This window comes from Scyliorhinus canicula, chromosome 4 (assembly GCF_902713615.1).
Source record: "Scyliorhinus canicula chromosome 4, sScyCan1.1, whole genome shotgun sequence".
NCBI classification, from domain to species: Eukaryota; Metazoa; Chordata; class Chondrichthyes; order Carcharhiniformes; family Scyliorhinidae; genus Scyliorhinus; species Scyliorhinus canicula.
Window position 1 is genome coordinate 208542076 of NC_052149.1, and position 20035 is coordinate 208562110.

The 20035-nt window shown below is 42.4% G+C and overlaps 1 protein-coding gene across 3 annotated transcripts in view; it reads right to left on the bottom strand.

The window, feature by feature from the left end:
* atp10b (ATPase phospholipid transporting 10B) overlaps nucleotides 1–20035 on the bottom strand; it is a 428434-nt gene that overhangs the window by 105395 nt on the left and 303004 nt on the right. For all 3 annotated transcript variants that reach the window (XM_038795980.1, XM_038795982.1, XM_038795981.1), the window contains 3 exons: nucleotides 17449–17576; nucleotides 6864–7116; nucleotides 5967–6214 (listed from right to left, as the gene is read on the bottom strand). In XM_038795980.1, coding sequence (XP_038651908.1) covers nucleotides 5967–6214; nucleotides 6864–7116; nucleotides 17449–17576 — 629 coding nt within the window. The remainder of the gene's footprint in view (nucleotides 1–5966; nucleotides 6215–6863; nucleotides 7117–17448; nucleotides 17577–20035) is intronic.

Here is a 20035-nt window from a genome sequence, read left to right on the forward strand (position 1 = left end):
TTCTTTGTGTTGGTCACTGGGGTTATTGTATTAAAGGTTATTGATCTCTCCTGGGATCATAACACATGGAATAAATTGCCAATTGCTGTTGGTAAAAAGTCTCTTAAATCCTTCTTTCTCCTCCCGATAGTTCCAATGATCTGCCTGAAAGAGCAATGGAAGCAAATTTGCCAGCAAAATTCAAAATAAAATACAGGTCAAGAAAAAAAACTACAGGGCTCTAGGGAAAGAGCAGGCAAGTAGAATTAACTGAATAACTACCAAAATGCTAGTTCCCCTTGGGTGCTACATCAATCTATGTTTAAATGATGTTATGATAATCCAACTGACACATTTACTTTCTAAATCATCTGTCAGGCTATTAATCCTAAAGGAGTTAACCAATGTAATCCACATGTGTCCCCATCAATGGCATCAGAATCATTCCCAAATCAGAAAGCTATCACCTGTATTCTCAATAACCTTAAACATTTTTGGGAAGCAATCTCAGCAATGGCACTGAAAGGCAATTTGAAATGGGTCAACTGTTCACCATACTATAGTATACAAACTCCCAAGGAAAGGAAAAAATGTAAAATATCTTTAAAAAGTTTTGTTCCAATTGCAGAATTGGATGGAGAAGATAAAGGAAAATGTGAAATGTGAAAACTAAGTTGATTTTCATTACTTTTTGTTTAATAAAATTAGAGTACCCAATTCATTTTTTCCAATTAAGGGGCAATTTAGTGTGGCCAATCCACCTACCCTGCACATATTTGGGTTGTGGGGGTGAAACCCATGCAGACACGGGGAGAAAGTCATTCGCTCCTACTACTTCCAGGTAAAGTAAGAAGAGAAGTTGGCCCATGTTAGTTAACTCTTTCTGAACATGGAAAGTTTCATCTGAACGACATATTCTGTCCACTTTTCTAATCTGATATGCACATCTATAAGTAGAATATAAAAAATGATTTCAGTAATGGGAACTTCAACGGTGTTTACCGTAAGTGATGGATGGGAGGATCTGAAAAATAAACCCTCTTTCTGCGGGAAAGGAGGCACAGCTAAATAATTGAGGATATTGAGAGAATGCTCTGACCACCAAAAGAGAACGAAAGACAATCTCTACATTTTACATTGTCATTTTCCATCTTTTGATTTGGCACTAAGCTTTAAACATATTAATTATGTAAATTTAAAGGTTGTGGCTAATTTCATTATTCCACTTGACATGCTTCGTTCCTATTAGCTGCCTTTAAAAATATGCAGCAGCTTAAGGATTAATGGATAAGTGAAGCTTTACAAAAAAGGCCCGGAGGTGAGATAAAAGAAAAACTTTTCCTCAAGCACTATCTGTAAAATAAGCCCCAGTGCATGTCTCACAAAGATATAAATAGAAACTTTCCTTAGGATGACTGCCTTTCCAATTAGGCTTGCTATCTTTACTGTAATTCTCAGGCTGATCAACGTTCCCCAGCCAACTCTCGCGTCATATTTAATTCTTTCCCCACAATTTCCCAGCATAACAGTCACCATATAGCAATGCTAGTGGTTGCTGAGAGCTAGATGTCAGAGACAGACCCAAATCTTGATTCAAAATTTTTTTTTAATGCAGAGCCGGTGATATTTCCAATTGTAGGACTGGTTTTCAGATTGTTAAACTTAAAAGAAAAAGATTTTTGGAGTGCATTTTACAGATAAATAAGCGAGTACAGTACCACGTGGATTTGGTTTGTAAATCTGTCAATATAAAAATATTTGACCATGGACAGCTCGAATTTAAAACTCCAAGAAAGCCAATACCAAAAGCTTCCAAGGGAATCCACCAGCACGATTGACCCAGATTTTGCTCCAGCAGGACATCTAATGGTGTGTCATTAGTTAGACTTGCCCTTGCACATTGTGCTTCTTGCATTTTTTGAGTGACAATTTCCTGAATGTGCGAGTTGATAATAATTCCGCTTGGGAAGCAGGGGAACCAATACCTGAGAGAACAGGGCAACCAAGTGTAAATTTCCTCAACCAATCAGGTTAATGGATTGTGAAATAAGCAGCGCAAGGATTGAGATGGATGTGTAAATTAAAGGGGGTAAATAAATGTAAAATCAGGTATAGAAAGGGAAATATAGAGAGGGAAAGAAAGATTGGACTGAGAGACAGAAAATCGTCAGACATGGCTCAGCTGGTGGCACTCTTGCCCGAGTCAGATGATTGGGGGGGGGGGGGGGTTCATGTTCTAGTTCAGGACTTGGGCACAATAATCTAGGCTAAAGCCCCAGAACAGTGTTGAGGGAATGCGACACTGCTGTCCTTTAGATGAGACATCGAACTAAAAACCCATCTGCCCCCTTCATGTTGACAGAAAAGATCCAATGGTATTATTCAGAAGAATATTGGGGCACATTTTCCCTGCTGTCCAGGGCAATATTTGTTCTTCAATCAACATTACAGAAATAGATCTGATCATTATCACATTGGCATCTGTAGGAGACGCTGCACCCAAATTAATCTCTGTGCCTTCTAGATTACAACCGTGACTACACTTAGAATCACTGAATCCCTACAGTGCAGAAGGAGGCTGTTCGGCCCATCGAGACTGCACCGACCCTTGGAAAGAGCACTCCATCTGGGCCAACACCACCCCCCCCCCCCCCCCCCCCCCCCCCCCCCGATCCCCATAATCAAGTAACGCTACCTAATCTTTTGGACACTAAGCGGCAATTTTAGCATAGACAATCCACCTAACCTGCACATCTTTGGAATGTGAGAGGAAACCGGAGCACCTGGAGGAAACCCACGCAGACAAGGGGAGAAAATGTAAACTTCACACAGACGGTCACCCAAGGCCGGAATTGAACCCGGGTCCCTGGTGCTGTGAGGCAGCAGTGCTAACCACAGTGTATTTGATGAGTATTTCATTGGAAGTAAAGTGCCTTGGGATGTTCAGTGATGGTGAAAAGTGCTTTAGAAATTTAAATATATTTCTTTTTAAAAGAGAAAGGAAAAGTAAATGAATCAAAAAAGATGAAAAGTAACATTTAATAATTTCTGATTACAATATCCAAGGGAATGAGAATCCACTGTTTTAACAGTACATTTTCAGTGCCAGAGAGGTTGAGTGGCAGTAATCGCATTATTAAAAGGTGTAATTAAATTGAAATGTGAAGGCTTAACTTTCATTGGTGAGTTTGGTCCACATCTGCTGCACAAATACAGCAACTTCACACCATTCAATGTATTTAAATGAGGAGGCAGATAGATGCAGAATGCTATTTTTGTGAAACTAACAGTGCAACTCGGCTACCAACTTTTAATATTAGCATTTTACGATGCACATCTTCTCCTTGCCTGAACTGGTTTACCATTTGTGCATAAATAACTATATCCTGGCAGTAAAGCTGCAGTATTATGCCAGGCCCTGAAATGGCTCTGGACAGAAGCAGTGCAAGGCTCCATAATGAATATATATATTTTTAGACACCAGAAAGCTTAATTGAAGTATTCTGCTGAACATTGCTATGAAAATGTCCAGAGACTCAGATCCAATGTTGACTCAAATGTCTTAGATTTCTAAAATAGATTAAAACATTTACATTTTTAATACATGCTATTGTACTTTCTTCCAAATGGGGATTCATACTGAAATTGGGCAGGTTGATAAAAGGCTTTTCTTAGCTGGCAAAAATAGACATCATTTACAGCCAAGGATGTAGGCTGGCTTGTTCATGCTGAACAGTGACCTATGGATGCGCCTTTCTTTCATTCTCTTCCTTCTTGCAGTGAATTACTCAGTGAATGGAATTCAATCCAAGTGATGGCAGACTCACCAACCATCAGCAGAGCTGGGGAGAGCCCAACACCATGTCATATGGGGGAGACATTAAGCGTTAAGTGGCAATCAGGTTTTTAAGTGACTTAGCAGCAGGACTTCCACAGGATCAAGAATTTTGTTTGGGGGGGGGGGTTGTACCCATCAAATACCCATAATCAGCTGGGGACCTGGACCATAGGCCAGTGAGGGACAGATAACAGTCATGGGAAGGGGTGTCAGAAGAAAGATCGAGGCAGGGAATGGGTCTCCGTGAACCCTTCTCCCTTCCCAAGGCTGCTCCTCCAATCAGGAATGAGTGCCTTTAAATGAGTTCCTCTCCCCTGCAAACCACCCTCTGCCCCCGCCCCATTCAGGAGCCCTGAAGCAAACCCTATAACTGTTTAGTGTTCAGGATCCTAGCATGGTAACTGCCTGCCGCAGGTTGAAGTGGGTTTTAATTTCCCGTTTAAGTGCCTCAATTGCATTGTAAGAAGTCTTACAACACCAGGTTAAAGTCCAACAGGTTTGTTTCAAACACGAGCTTTCGGAGCACGGCTCCTTCTTCAGGTGGGTTGGGTTGAGAAGGACTTGCATTGGGTTGAGAAGGACGTCCACAGATCTTTCTACCCCAGACTTGACGGTGGCAGAGGCAGGAAGGCGGTGGGATCTGCATCCGATGTCTTCTAGCCCAATTAAATATCACTGCGGCCCAAATGTGCCTCAGGAGAGGGCATTAAGTTGCGCCCCATAGAACATAGAACATAGAACAGTACAGCACAGAACAGGCCCTTCGGCCCTCGATGTTGTGCCGAGCAATGATCACCCTACTTAAACCCACGTAACCCGAATACCCGTAACCCAACAATCCCCCCCATTAACCTTACACTACGGGCAATTTAGCATGGCCAATCCACCTAACCCGCACATCTTTGGACTGTGGGAGGAAACCGGAGCACCCGGAGGAAACCCACGCACACACGGGGAGGACGTGCAGACTCCACACAGACAGTGACCCAGCCGGGAATCGAACCTGGGACCCTGGAGCTGTGAAGCATTGATGCTAACCACCATGCTACCGTGAGGCCCCATGTTTTCCCAATTGGATCTTGGGTGACTGTGCAGAGTCTGCATGTTCTGCCCTTGTCTGCATGGGTTTCTTCCGGGTGGTCCGGTTTCCTCCCACAGTCCAAAGATGTGCAGGTTAGGTGAATTGGCCATGCTAATATTGCCCAAACGTTAGGTGAGGTTATGGGGATAGGGACGGGGTTTGGACCTCGGTAGGGTGTCGATTGGAGCAAGGGTCAGTGCAGACTCAATGGGCTGAATGGCCGCTTTCGGCACTGTAGGGATTTTATGATTTCTATGATTCTAGTCTATGTCAATTCAGACAGGACAAGATAACATGTGTGGGTTTCCTCCGGGTGCATTGGTTTCCTCCCACAGCCCAAAGGTGTGCAGGTTAGGTGGATTGGCCATGATAAATTGCCCTTAGTGTCCAAAAAGGTTAGGTCGGGTGACTGGGTTACACGGATAGGGTGGAGGCGTGGGCTTCAGTTGGGTGCTCTTTCCAAGGGCTGGTGCCGACTCGATGGGCCAAATAGCCTCCTTCTGTACTCTAAATTCTGTGATAACTATGATGATAACATTTGAAGAATCTAAACTGTGGCTTCACATCACAGAATTGCTGTGGGGCAACCTTCTGTAAATTAGTGGAAATTTAGACGTTTGCAACTTTGTTTAGAAAATCAATTTTACCACTCTCCATTCTAGAAGACATTGACTGCTTGCAAGTAAATAATCTCATCAGCATTGGTTACTTTCTAGTCTTTCATGTGCAAGTCTTATAAATGCCAAGTAGCCAATGGACCAATTGGGTTGTCACACAAAAATCAGATTCTGTTCTTATTTCACATCGATGCATATGCAAATTCAGCAAGAATAATTGGATAACAATAAAGTACCGAAACCATGACAATTTTCTCCTTCCTAATCCAGGAGCATTGAGATCCCTTGAAACACCCATACTGATGTCTGGATCCTGGATCTCACTGAAAAATTTATTATGATTTTAATCTGAAATATTATTACTCACCGGTCTTAAACTACAAAACATACCCAGGATGGAAGCACATGGGGAATTTGCTCCGATCAAAGCAAATACAGATCCTTTACTTACAAGTGGGCTGCTGAATGCCACTCTCTGGGAGGAGAAGCTACCACAATCCATCGCAGACTTCTTACAGTTTTTGAAACTGGTGAACTGCTGCTGGGAAGAGATGCTTTGCGATCGCTGCACAGATCTTATCTTCTTTTGCCGTCGGTAGGATGTGCTACTCTGGAAGTTGATTACGGGGCCTGTGCTCTTCAAAAGTGGCCCATCTTTATCATACGAGTCCAACTCTCTCTGTGTAGATAATCGCTTTGCTAAATGAAAATAGAGCAGGAAAATACATATTTTTAAAAATCACAATAGTTGACCTCTAGTCTATTCACTCTGCTTAAACATTAGAGTTATGGGATGAGGGGAGTCACAAATTAACACATTGAAACGTATCTATCCAGGTGGATGGGATGAAAACTTCTCTTTCCAATTCGATATACTGCCTGAAGTGAACTCAACTTGGGTCACATTAAACCCTATTCTTGTTGACTTTGGTAAACAGCACAGATTTCTCACAATGTGCTCAACATTGAGACTGAATTGGCAATTCCCCTTGGATGCATCACAATGCTGACTTGAAGCATGAACTCAAATATACTACACTCATGAAGTAATGAGTAAATCAATGTGTCAGAATTTGGATGAGGGGAAAAGGATCAGCAAATTTATCTCCAAATTATTCCAGATATTGCACTATTGTTAAGAACCTAAAAACATTATGGCTCTGCAATTAAATAGTTAGCTGAACTCCTCAAATTGAATGAGCAAATTGTGTGCAATCTACCCGATCTTGAACAATTTGCGACCCATTTAATCTCCTGGGGAACAAAGTTTATATTTTAAAAACAAGTACTTTTAAGCTCTGTTCTAGTTCATTGATTATGTTGATAATCATATGGGTGTAATCCTCACTATTTTCGTCATGTCGGAATTCTGTGCCCATGATGGTGCAGCGACGGAAGACCATTTTGTTTTCAGTGAGGGTTCCCGTCTTATCAGAGAAGATATACTGGATCTGACCGAGGTCCTCGGTGATATTCAGTGTTCGGCACTGCAGACGGTTGTCGGAACTTTCATTGTACATTTCAACATCGTTGTTTATGAAGAATATCTGACCCAACCTTACGAACTCAATGGAAACGTATAAAGAAATAGGGATAAAGACCTGCCAACAGAAGCAAAAATAACTGAGACCAGAATATCCACATAGATTTGACATAAATTTGACTAAATATTCCCATGCGGATAACCCTATTTATCTTGTATTTTAGGTGACCTTCTACCCCATTGGACTTCCTGACTTCACAGTTGAAGTTACAGCCTGATAACCTGCACCTAATCCACATTAAATATTATCATGAAAACAAAATGCTGCGGATGCTGGAAATCTGAAATAACAAAAGAGAAAATGCTGGAAAAGCTCAGTAGGCCTGGCAGCATCTCTTCTTCAGAGTCATCTGGACTCAAAACTCTGTTTCTCATGTGGCCAGGCCTGCTAAGCTTTTCCAAGCATTTTCTGTTTTTGTTTAATATTCAGTGCACTATTGTTCTAGAACTAATCTGGGGCCTTGCAAGCTTCGGGTTCTAGGTTGGAGAAGAAAACCAAGGCCCTGAGATGATTACTTCACCTTCCTTGTTGTGAAATGTTAGCTGTAGGTTCTGTGCACGCCCGCAAACACATGACTAACTCTCTGCTCCATGTTTTCCACAGAGGCATGCACCTGACAGTTTATCACACTGGTTTTAATTACTCACTACACAATGTATTGTAAATCATTTGTTCATAATATATTCATAATGAATGCATTTGTACTGCAACAGTAAATTGCTGGTCTGACAAGCAACAGAGGATGTCTCCGGAATTTGAATTCAGCCTCTTACTTTTAGCAATGCCATTCAGTCGTGAAAAGTGCAAGTTCAACAAAAGAGCTGTCGGTTACTATGCAAACTAGTAACATCCAGCATTGTCAGGCTGCTTGGGTGGGGCCAGAGATGGATTTATAATGAAACACACAGGGCGCAATTCTCCGCACTCACGACGATGCGGAGAATAGCGGGGTTTGTAAATTTTTACGGCCACGCTAGTCCGACGCCCTCCTGCTATTCTCCCCCCCCCCCCCCCACGCCTGACTCCCGATACGAATCGCTGCCGCCGTTTTTTTTACGGCCAGCAGCGATTCTCAGCTGGCCGATGGGCCGAGTTCCAAGCCCTTTATGGCCGTTTTTACGAACGGCAAACACGCCTGCTCTGGCCGTTCGTAAAAACAGCCGTAAAGTCCCGATTTTGAAAACCATGGCACCGATTGGCACGGCAGTACCACGGCCGTGCCAAGGGTGCCATGGGCCTGCGATCGGTGGGCACCGATCGCGGGCAGCGGGTCCAATTCCCGCGCACTCTTTGTCCTTCCGCCGCCCCGCTGTATCACTTCGCGGGGCGGCTGAGGGGCATCCCGGCCAGCGCATGCGTGGGTTTCGCGCAAATGCGCGATGATGTCATCCGCGCAAGCGCTGGTTGGAGTCTTCCAATCCGCGCATGCGCGGCTGACGTCATGTGACGCGTCAGCCGGCGCAAACTCTGGCAAGCGGGCTTAACGAAATTCGGTAAGCCCGTGATGCCGGAGTTCACGGCCGCGGCATACTAGCCCCGACCGGGGACCAGAATCGGTTCCCGGTCGGGGAGGGGGGGGCTGGCGTCAAACCCACCCGGATTTGACGCCAGCCTTACGATTTCTCCCTGTCTGGGAGAATCGCGCCCACCATGCCTGGACACAGGGCCCTGACCAAAGGATGGATGTACTTGGCCATGATGAGGGAAGCTGCTGAGGTTTACGCCGGCAGAGTGGTGCCCCCCCCCTCCACCCTCCCCCCCCCCCCCCTCCAGCAACAGATGCGCGACACTGCCGCAAAAAGCCACGGAGAGCCGAGCACTAGGTTTGCACTGGCAGCAGAAGGGACGCCTTCAGGCCAGGAACAGGTTTGTGCAATTGGGAGTGTTTGAGGGATGGGGGAGACTGTGAGGGAATGAGGGTGAAAGGCTTGTGGGTATGGGAGAAGGGAGAGTTTGTGAAGTGGTCAGGTTGCAGACTTGCAGGAACTCAGAGTATGTGGGGGCCTGGTTGCATGATGGGTGCGCGGAGTCCATGGGGAGGAAGAGTTTGTAAGTTTGAGAGGGGGAAATGGGAAGGTGGAGAGTAGAGTGAGTGTGGTTGGAAATCCATGATCAGAATCATAATTTCATATTGAAAAGATTAATCCAATTTTTGTTGACCCTAATAAAAATGTGGAATTAACTGTGCAAACACAAGCTCTCTTAGACATTTTATGAACTGCTGAAAATCAAGATTAGGCTTTTTAGCAACATGACATGACACAATCAATCTGGCAGGCAAAAATGCATAAAATTGAAGGCGAGGGTAGAGAACGAAGCTGGGCAAAAAGACAGTGTATCATTTTACTTTAAAAAGTTTGAAGTATTGAACAATGCGTATTCACTATCATGGGTGAATTATCTGAGGACCGATTTCCAGAGATACCACATCGCTTGGAAAAGTTAAACAAGAAGTGGATTCGGAAATGACACCGGAACAACAAGATAGTGCTGATCATAAACCTTCCAAAGCACGTATTAAGGCAACTTGTATATTCATTCAAGGATGTAAATTATCTGGATGAATTGATTTTGCGTTATCAGCTCAGTTTGAAAAGGAATGTTCTTATTGGAGGAAAGTGCTGAGGCATGTTGTTACCTCAGTCAAACTGCTGGCTTCTTTTGCGGCTATGTCTAAGAGGACATGTTGAGTCATCATTGTCAAATCAAGGAGGTAAATTTTAAGCTTCCACTGAGTATCTCAGTGAATTTGATGAGCTTCTCTAAGAGCATTTGAGAAGATATCAATAGTGTGGCTCAGGGAGGACAAACTTTCTAAAGCACCAAATCCGCAATGACATCATCACTATAATGGAAGAGCAGCTCAGACACCAATTCACACATGAAGTAAAAGATACCAAATACTACTCCATAATAGTTGATTCAACACAAGATGTGAGTCATGTGGGCCAATTAACATCAATTTTCAGATATGTGACCAGTGATGTTGAAGTTGGAGAGCAATTTCTTTGTTTTGTCCAGCTAAAATTCCACAGTGGGTGGCGCGGTGGCACAAAGGTTTGCACTGCTGCCTCACAGCACCAGATGCTCGAGTTCAATTCTGACCTCGGATGACTCTCTATGTGGACACTGTATGTTCTTCCCGTGTCTACTTGGGTTTGCTCTGGGTGCTCCGGTTTCCTCCCACAGTCCAAAGGTGTGCAGGTTAGGTGGATTGGTCATGTTAAATTGCCCCTTCATGACCAAAGGTTAGGTGGAGTTATGCAGATAGGATGGGGGAGTGGGCCCAGGTGAGGTACTTTTTCAGAGGGTCGGTGCAGACTCAATGCGTCGAATGGCCTCCTTTTACACTGTAAGAATTCTTTGATTCTATTACTCCGAGTGTCTGGAGACAACAGTTTTAGAAATCATTGCAAATTAACGTTTGGTCATCAAAAATTGCCGTGGGAAGAGCTTCCATCATGCCACAAATATGGCAGAAAATATTGAAGTCTACAAGCAATACTGAACAATGCCAGCCCCTGTGCATTATTCATCCCATGTTCCAGACACTCCTTGAATTTAATCTGCAACGCTGCAGCTGAATCCTGTTAGGAAGCTGTACATTTTTTTTTCCACTTTGTTCAAAATGTTTATGCCTTTTTTTTTCAGTTTCCACACATTGGTAGAATATGTTGCAGTCATGCAAGCAAATGAAAAACATTTGACAAAAGAATTTGGGACACCAGACGGTCTGCTTGTGCTGATGCAGTTTTGGCTTTGAAAATGAACTTTCCTGATATAAAGGAAATATTATCAGACATAGCTGGATGAAATTCAGAAAAACCCATGTGGGAAAACTGAAGCAAAATCCTCAGCAGAGACATATCAAAAATATGATATTGTTGTTCTGACTCTTTTGTGGAACCATTTACTTCTAAGAATTAATGCTGACAGTAAATCTCTGCAAAATTGGTATAAATTTATTGAATGCAGCACAATCGTTAGCCTCAGTTAAAAGCTTTGATATGGAAGTTCGAAATGACTACAACTCAATGAAAGCAGAGGCACGAACAGACGCAGAGGAGGTATCTGGGATGTATGAGGAGGAGAAAAAATCCATCTTAGGTGCATATGGACTAGTGCCTGAAGCTTACAGACAAAGGTTGAGAAATTTAAGGAAAGAACCTGGTCAAACATACATGGAGTTTGAAAGGCTCAAACAGAGTAATTTTGATAGGTGGATAAGGGATTTGAAAATAGACCAAAAGTATGAAGCTCTCAGAGAAACTATACCTTTTTAAATATAAATTTAGATTACCCAATTATTTTTTCCAATTAAGGGGCAATTTAGCGTGGCCAATCCACCTACTCTGCACATTTTTGGGTTGTGGGGGCGAAACCCACGCAGACACGGGGAGAATGTGCAAACTCCACACGGATAGTGACCCAGAGCCGGTATCGAACCTGGGACCTCAGCGCCGTGAGGCAGCTGTGCTAACCACTAGGCCACCGTGCTGAAATTATACTTTTGGAGGAGTTTAAAAAATTCAATTCCTGTTGTAGTGAGAACTCATGTGGAAGAACAGAGGGTTAAAACTGTGAGATTTGCAGCAGAAATGGCAGATGATTATGAATTAGTTCATAAATCAAAGCTTGGTTTCTGACATCAGTTTCAGCCGGTGAGGGATAGAAACTGGGGGCATGAGAAATATTCAAGTGGTAACGGTAAAGGTGATCTGATGGGAGATAATAAGGAGAATGTACCTCAGATTAAAAAAAGAAATCCAGGAGGATGGAAAAGAAATGACAAGTTTCAAATGTTTTCACTGTAATGAACAAGGACATGTAAAACCACAGTTTTGGTGGTTGAAGAAAAGCACTGGGAAGGCTGATGTGGTAAAACAGGATAAGACAGTGGGGTATGTTAACGTGGTAAAGGAAAGCCCAAGTGAAGTGAAGGAGGTGCAAAAGATTGTACAGCCTGATCAAGAGGTGTTTGATAAGGAGGTGCCAGATCTCTTTAGAGAATTTACGGCTAAATAGCTGGCCTTTAAAGCAGACCAAGGCAGGCCAATAGCATGGTTCAATTCCCGTACCAGCCTCCCCGAACAGGTGGAAGAATGTGGCGACTTGGGGCTTTTCACGTTAACTTCATTGAAGCCTACTTATGACAATAAGCGATTTTCATTTCATTTCACTTGTGTGGGTAAAATTTACTCATGTGTACCAGAAGGAGCAGGTAAAGGAGTCACAATTTTTAGAGATAAAGGAGCTAGTCAATCTTTAATGGTAAGAGATGAGGAGTTATGTAGTTTGGGAAGACTATTGCCAGAAAAAATAGTAATATGTGGAATTCAGGGTGTGAAGAGTAGTGCTCCATTATATAAGGTAAGGTTGGAAAGTCCAGTGAAGAGTGGTGAAGTGGTAGTAGGAGTAATACAGAAACTATCTTGTCCAGGAATACAGTTTATCTTGGGTAATGATATAGCTGGATCGCAGGTGGGAGTGATGCCTACTGTGGTTGATAAGCCAGTGGAAAATCAGACAACTGAAGTGTTGAAGGACGAATATCCTGGGATTTTTCCGGATTGTGTAGTAACAAAGTCATAAAGTCACATGTTAAGACAAGAGGAGAAATCAAAGAGTGAAGATAAAGTTGAAGTACAATTATCAGAAAAGATTTTTGATCAGATGGTTGGAAAAGAACAAGAAAAAGTGGAGGATGAAGCGGATATTTTTAGTTCAGGAAAATTGGCGGAGTTACAACGGTAAGATATAGAAATAAAACGGATGTATAAGAAAGTATACACGGAAGAGGAATCTGAGTGTTTACCGGGGCTTTATTACCATAAAAGTGATGTCCTGATGTGAAAATGGAGACCTTTACATATGCGGGCGGATGAAAAGTGGGCAGAAGTTCATCAAGTGGTATTGCCGGTAGGGTATAGAAATGAGGTACCAGTCGGAGGTCATTTGGGAGTAAGGAAAACTCAAGCTAAAATCGAAAATCATTTTTATTGGTCTGGACTACATACAGATGTAGTTAAATTCTGCCGATCATGTCATACATGTCAAGTGATAGGGAAACCTTAAGCAGTGATAAAACAAATGCCCTTAATATGAAAATGAAATGAAATGAAAATCGCTTATTGTCACAAGTAGGCTTCAAATGGAGTTACTGTGAAAAGCACCAAGTCGTCACATTCTGGCACCTGTTCGGGGAGGCTGGAATAGGAATTGAACCCACGCTGCTGGCGTGCCCTGGTCACTTTAAAAGCCAGCTATTTAACCCTGTGCTAAACCAGCCCCTTATCCATTAATATCCATTGCAGCATTTGAGGAACCGTTTACAAGGGTTTTAATTGATTGCGTAGGATCGCTTCCTGAAATGAAACGTGGGAATCAATATCTTTTGATGATAATGGATGTGTTTGCTAGGTTTCCAGAGGCCATTCCAGCACGTAATATTACAGCTAAAAAGATTGTGGAGGTGTTACTTGAATTCTTTACTAGATGTGGACCACCCACAGAAATACAATCGGATCAAGGATCAAATTTTACCTCCAGGTTATTCAAAGAAGTTATGGAGAGCTCAGGAATAAAGCAACTTATGTCAACTGCGTACCATCCAGAATCACAGGGAGCATTAGAAAGGTGGCCTCAGACATTAAAGACAATGTTGAGGGCTTATTGTCATGATTACTCAGAGGATTGGGATAACGGAATTCCATTCGTACTGTTTGCAATTAGGGATAAGAACATAAGAACTAGGAGCAGGAGTAGGCCATCTGGCTCCTCGAGCCTGCTCCGTCATTCAGTGAGATCATGGCTGATCTTTTGTGGACTCAGCTCCACTTTCCGGCCCGAACACCATAACCCTTAATCCCTTTATTCTTCAAAAAACGATCTATTTTTACCTTAAAAACATGTAATGAAGGCGCCTCAACTGCTTCACTGGGCAAGGAATTCCAGAGATTCACAACCCTTTGGGTGAAGAAGTTCCTCCTAAACTCAGTCCTAAATTTACTTCCCCTTATTTTGAGGCTAGGTCCCCTAGTTCTGCTTTCACCCGCCAGTGGAAACAACCTGCCCGCATCTATCCTATCTATTTCCTTCATAATTTTAAATGTTTCTATAAGATCCCCCCTCATCCTTCTAAATTCCAATGAGTACAGTCCCAGTCTACTCAACCTCTCCTCATAATCCAACCCCTTCAGCTCTGGGATTAACCTAGTGAATCTCCTCTGCACACCCTCCAGTGCCAGTACCTCCTTTCTCAAGTAAGGAGACCAAAACTGAACACAATACTCCAGGTGTGGCCTCACTAACACCTTATACAATTGAAACATAACCTCCCTAGTCTTAAACTCCATACCTCTAGCAATGAAGGACAAAATTCCATTTGCCTTTTTAATCACCTGTTGCACCTGTAAACCAACCTTCTGTGATTCATGCACTAGCACACCCAAGTCTCTCTGCACAGCGGCATGCTTTAATATTTTATCGTTTAAATAATAATCCCGTTTGCTGTTATTCCTACCAAAATGGATAACCTCACAATCGGGATGCACCGAATGAGTCAACCAAATTCAGTCCTTTTGAACTAATTTTTGGTCATGAGGTAAGAGCACCACTTAATTTGATTGAGAAAAAATTGGTGATTGAGACATCAGAATTTAAATTATTGGATTAAGTGTCAAATTTTAGGGAACGACTAAATAGAGCAGGTGAATTGGCTAGACAGCATCTAAAAATTGCACAAAATGTGATGAAATGGGTAGCAGACAAGAAATCCAAAGTTCGTAGTTTTGCCAGTGGAGATAAACTTTTAATATTGTTACCAATGGTAGGTGAACCTTTAAAAGTAAGGTTTTGTGGATCTTATCAGATTGAAAGGAAATTCAGTGAGGTGAATTTTCTTGTACAAACACTAGATAGAAGGAAAACTCACAAAGTGTGTCATGTGAATATGCTTAAAAGATACTTTGAAAGGGATGGAGAGCAAAAGGAGGATGTTTTAAGGATTCTAACTCAAAGTGACAAACCAAATCCAGATGACTTTGAATTTGACATACCTTAAATTAAATTGGAAAACAAGGGTGTTCTTAAAAATTGTGATAAATTGTTGAGTTACCTTCCAGAGGAAAAATTCACTGACCTGAAAGATTTATTGATGTCACATGTGGAGATAAATTGGGAAGTACTAAAATGGCTATACATGATGTAGATGAGGGAAATGCTGTTCCAATTAAACAACATCCATATCGACTTAACTCTTTAAAATTGGCACAGGTTAACAAGGAAATTGAAAGTAACTTAACAAACAGGCATAATTGAAGTGGGTTGCAGCCAATGGAGCTCACCCATAGTAATGGTACCAAACCCGGACGGTACCCAACTGTTGTGTGTGGACTATAGAAAGGTTAATGCAGTTACACGAATGGACTCTTATCCTATCTCACATTTGGAGATTGCATTGAGAAAGTGGGACAATCAGCTTTTATTTCCAAACTGGATTTACTTAAAAGGTTACTGGCAGGTACCTTAATCCGAAAGGGTGAAGGAGATTTAAGCTTTTGTGACTCCAGATGTTATATACCAATTCAAAGTTATGCCACTTGGCATGAAAAACGCCCACGCCACATTTCAACGGTTAACTAACAAAGTTGTTTCAGGATTACCCAATTGTGTGGTATACATCGATGATTTCGTAATTTTCAGCCAGACATGGAAAGAACATTTAAAACATCTGATGGAGTTATTCAATCGACTTCAGGAGGTGGGTTTGGTGGTAAACCTACCAAAACTGAATTTGGAAAAGCCCAAGTCATTTTCCTTGGCCATACAGTCAGACAGGGTCGAATGTCCCATGGGATGTGAAAACAACAGTTATTGGGGATTTTCCAATACCCTCGACACAAAGGGAAATAATGCGATTTCTGAGCATGAGTAGATTCTACTGGAAATTTGTGCCACAGTTTAGCAGTGTGGTTGCTCCACTGATGGACCTGCTGAAGAAACGTTGAAAATGTCAGTGAACAGCGGAGTTTCAACAGGCATTTGAAGGCCTGAAAGCTGTGATAACCAATGCTCCTGCGTTGGAGAATTACAAGGCTCTGTGATCAGATTGAACTAAGTATCTGATTTTAAAGAGAAATGCCGAGGCATAGAGAAATGGATGGATCGTGCAGAGACCTTCTCGTCCAAAGTGACCGTAAACCAACAGGGATTCCAGTTGGAGGAAGAAGAACTCAAATGGACTATGTTATTATTAAATGTTTACGTGTTTTGTTTTGTTTAAAATAACATGTATATTCACTGTGCATATTTCTTAAAGGAAAGTGAACAGATGAAAAATGAAACCATCTTGAAGTTGATGGTTTATTTTTTTTCTTGGGGGGGGAGGTGTCATGTGAGAGAACCTTTAAGAACTGGGTGTTTATTAAAGAGCTGTAGTGGATGTACCTTTAAGAAATGGGTGTTTATTGAATAGCTGCAGTGATGTCAGAGTGTGGATAGAGCTGGGCTGTCTGTCTTTCACTTTTGTTTTTGAGTATGCAGCTACAGGGTGTTTTCGTTTCGTTTTGAGAGCTGAATAGCTGCAGGAAAAGCAAGCAGCTGTATAAGGATCACTCTGCAATCTAAAGACTGTCTCCAGATCATTTGGATGATTTCAAAATGATAACTGCTCTCAGTAGAGAATTTAAACCTGATCTTTTTTTTATAAAGGGTCTTTTGTCTTATGGATGTTGCAAGGAAAGATTAAGGGTTACTTATAGAATATTGTATCTGTGGGATTATTGGTGTTGATAGTTGTTAAGATGTTTACTGTGGGTTTATAAAGTGTTAAATGGTTTCATAAATAGACATTGTTTTAATTTAATTTAAATGTACTTTAGCTCTCTGTTTGCATCACACCTGTAAAGTAGGTCCTTGTGCTCCCCATACCCACAGTCTATTAAAAGTTGTGGGTCAGGTGAACTCCATGATACACTTTGGGGTTCTCTAAACCCTGGCCCATAACAGTATATAGTATATTCTGTGTAACCAGGGCCCCAACTCTGCATTATATTTGAGTATTCAAGCCAAGGGTGCTCAAGTCATACAATATATAATGTACCCATAAATCACTACTTATTGATGTGGCCCCCCAAAAAATAAACTTGGATTTTATATTCACTAGTAATTTATATCATAGCTTATCAATTCCTCTTGATGCTGTATCGACACATTACAAATAGTTATGAAACAATCATAAACATAACAAAATATGCGGATACTTTGACTCTTAAGAAAGCAACAGCAGCTTGTTTGAACATAGTTGCGGAGTTCAAACATCCCTGGACAGCATGTCAAGCATGTAAACAGTTTCAGGCAAAATTACAGTCAGTGATTGATCTGATTTACCTGCAAGAGTATCATCATCGTCAGAAACATGTAAAGTCCAGACACAGTGGCTGAAATGAAATTGCCAGTGTTGTCTGGATATTCAAATGGAGTCCATGAAGCGAAGGCTCCAACCCAAATACTGTGGCCTGGGGTAAAATATCAAAAATATCCTGTTGCATAACACAAATCTCTGAATAAATTGGTATGTTGACAAATAAGTGTATAGGTTTTTTTTGCAGAAAATAAATAAAATACTCAAAATCAATAGATATATACAGTTTGGCAGGATCATTCTGAAACATGTAACTAAACAAGTCATGGCAGATGCTGTCAACATTTACCTGCTTCACTTTAAATTTTCTGTGCTGTTGCATCATTGGAGTGACGAATGTGCCTTTGCACCGCCAATATGATGCTTTTTCATCTTTCTGCTTCAAATCAAATTCCTTTAGTGTCAGAATAAGAACAGTGAATGATGTGCATTCACCCTCGTATCAGAGCCCAGTGTCAGGGGAAGCACAATAAATCATCTCAACACTGGAAATGGTGTGTCAGGTTTCAATTCCTTTAAATAAAGACTCAACTCTATTTTTCAGGATCTGAATCAAAAACTGCCCGACTCGTTCTGTTCAACAAGTTTTTTGAATCGCCCTGGATTAACTGGCAAACTTTATTCATCGCAGTATGGTTTTCCTCCCATCAGCCTACCTAGCCAATCCTTCGAGCACCATCTGCCCTGCATATGGTAGAATCTGTAGACTGCACTTTGGACTTACCAGCCACCTCATAGCCCATCGAACTGGAGTGGATGCAAGTTATCCTCAATCCGGAGAGATTGCCTCAGAAGGACTAAAGAGTCTGCCTTCATAAGTGAACGCAGGGCTATTTAAAAGTGAATATAATCTACCTTGCTGGAAACAAAGAAACTAGTTCATTTCTACAAGTTTTGCAATCCATCTCACTGGCTTTCCTCATTCAAACAGCCAGGGCATGAGCCAGATTGCAGAGCACCGCAGATCGGGTGACTCGCGAGCAGTTTTGCGCCTGGTACAAACCTGATCCTGCGTTGGACCTGGCTCACCGAGATCGCGCTGGGCACAACAGGGTAGTAAAATCACACCCAATTCCCTTTAATGGAATAAAACATCCCAAAACATTTCACCGAGGTATTATAAAACAAAATGGCACACCCAGCCATAGAAAGAAATAATGGGGAACATGATCAAAATTTTGGCCAGAGGTAAACTTTCTGGAATGTTGAGGCGTCTTAAAGTTTAGGGAGGAGGTCCTAAAATGGGGGTGCCGCTGAAAGGCTGGTTGATATTGAGGACTAGACTGATGAGAAACTCCCCAAGCCCCAAAATAATGACCAAGTGTGGATCATTGCAGGTCATTTTTTGGGAGAATCGTGTCTGTCATAAAAAGAATTATGGCAAGTGCTCGAAGCCACCAAAAGCATTTGTGATGTTTGTCAGGTGGTGTTATCACAAACAGGATAACACCAGCATGTATTCAGCAATGTGATCGAGCACGCAATTACATCATGTTTGGACATTCCCGGCTAAAAACCAGACTGTCCGGTTCGAACCTGATGTTTGTCTATGCTACGGAAGGAAAAGGGGTGGAGAGCGAGAGAGGTTCGGGGCGACATTCCCAAATTTAAGACCAAAACAGTTTAAGGAAGCCGCACAATTTTGGAAAGACAAAAATCAGGAATGTGCAAAAGGTTGTGGAGCTGGAGCAGATTACAGAAGTAAGGGAGCCATGATGTGGAGATGCCAGCGTTGGACTGGGGTGACCACGGTAAGAAGTCTTACAACACCAGGTTAAAGTCCAACATGTTTGTTTCAAACACAAGCTTTCAGAGCACTGCTCCTTCCTCAGGTGAATGAAGAGATATGTTCCAGAAACATATAAATAGACAAATTCAAAGATGCCAGACAATGCTTAGAATGCAAGCATTTGCAGGTAATTGAGTCTTTACAGATCCAGAGATAGGGGTAACCCCAGGTTAAAGAGGTGTGAATTGTCTCAAGCCAGGACAGTTGGTAGGATTTCACAAGCCCAGGCCAGATGGTGGGGAATGAATGTAATGCCTCATGAATCCCAGGTCCCGGTTAAGGCCGCACTCATGTGTGCGGAACTTGGCTATAAGTTTCTGCTCGGCGATTCTGCGTTGTCGCGCGTCCTAAAGGCCGCCTTGGAGAACGATTACCCGGAGGTCAGAGGCTGAATGTCCTTGACTGCTGAAGTGTTCCCCGACTGAAAGGGAACATTCCTGCCTGGTGATTGTCGTGCAATGTCCGTTGATTCATTGTTGCAGCGTCTGCATGGTCTCGCCAATGTACCACGCTTCGGGACATCCTTTCCTGCAGCGTATGAGGTAGACAACGTTGGCCAAGTCGCACAAGTATGTACCACGTACCTGTGGGTTGTGTTCTCATGTGTAATGGTGGTATCCATGTCAATGATCTGGCACATCTTGCAGAGATTGCTATGGCGGGTTGTGTGGTGTCGTGGTCGCTGTTCTGAAGGCCGAGTAGTTCGCTGCAAGCAATGATTTGTTTGAGGTTGCGTGGTTGTTTGAAGGCAAGTAGTGGGGGTG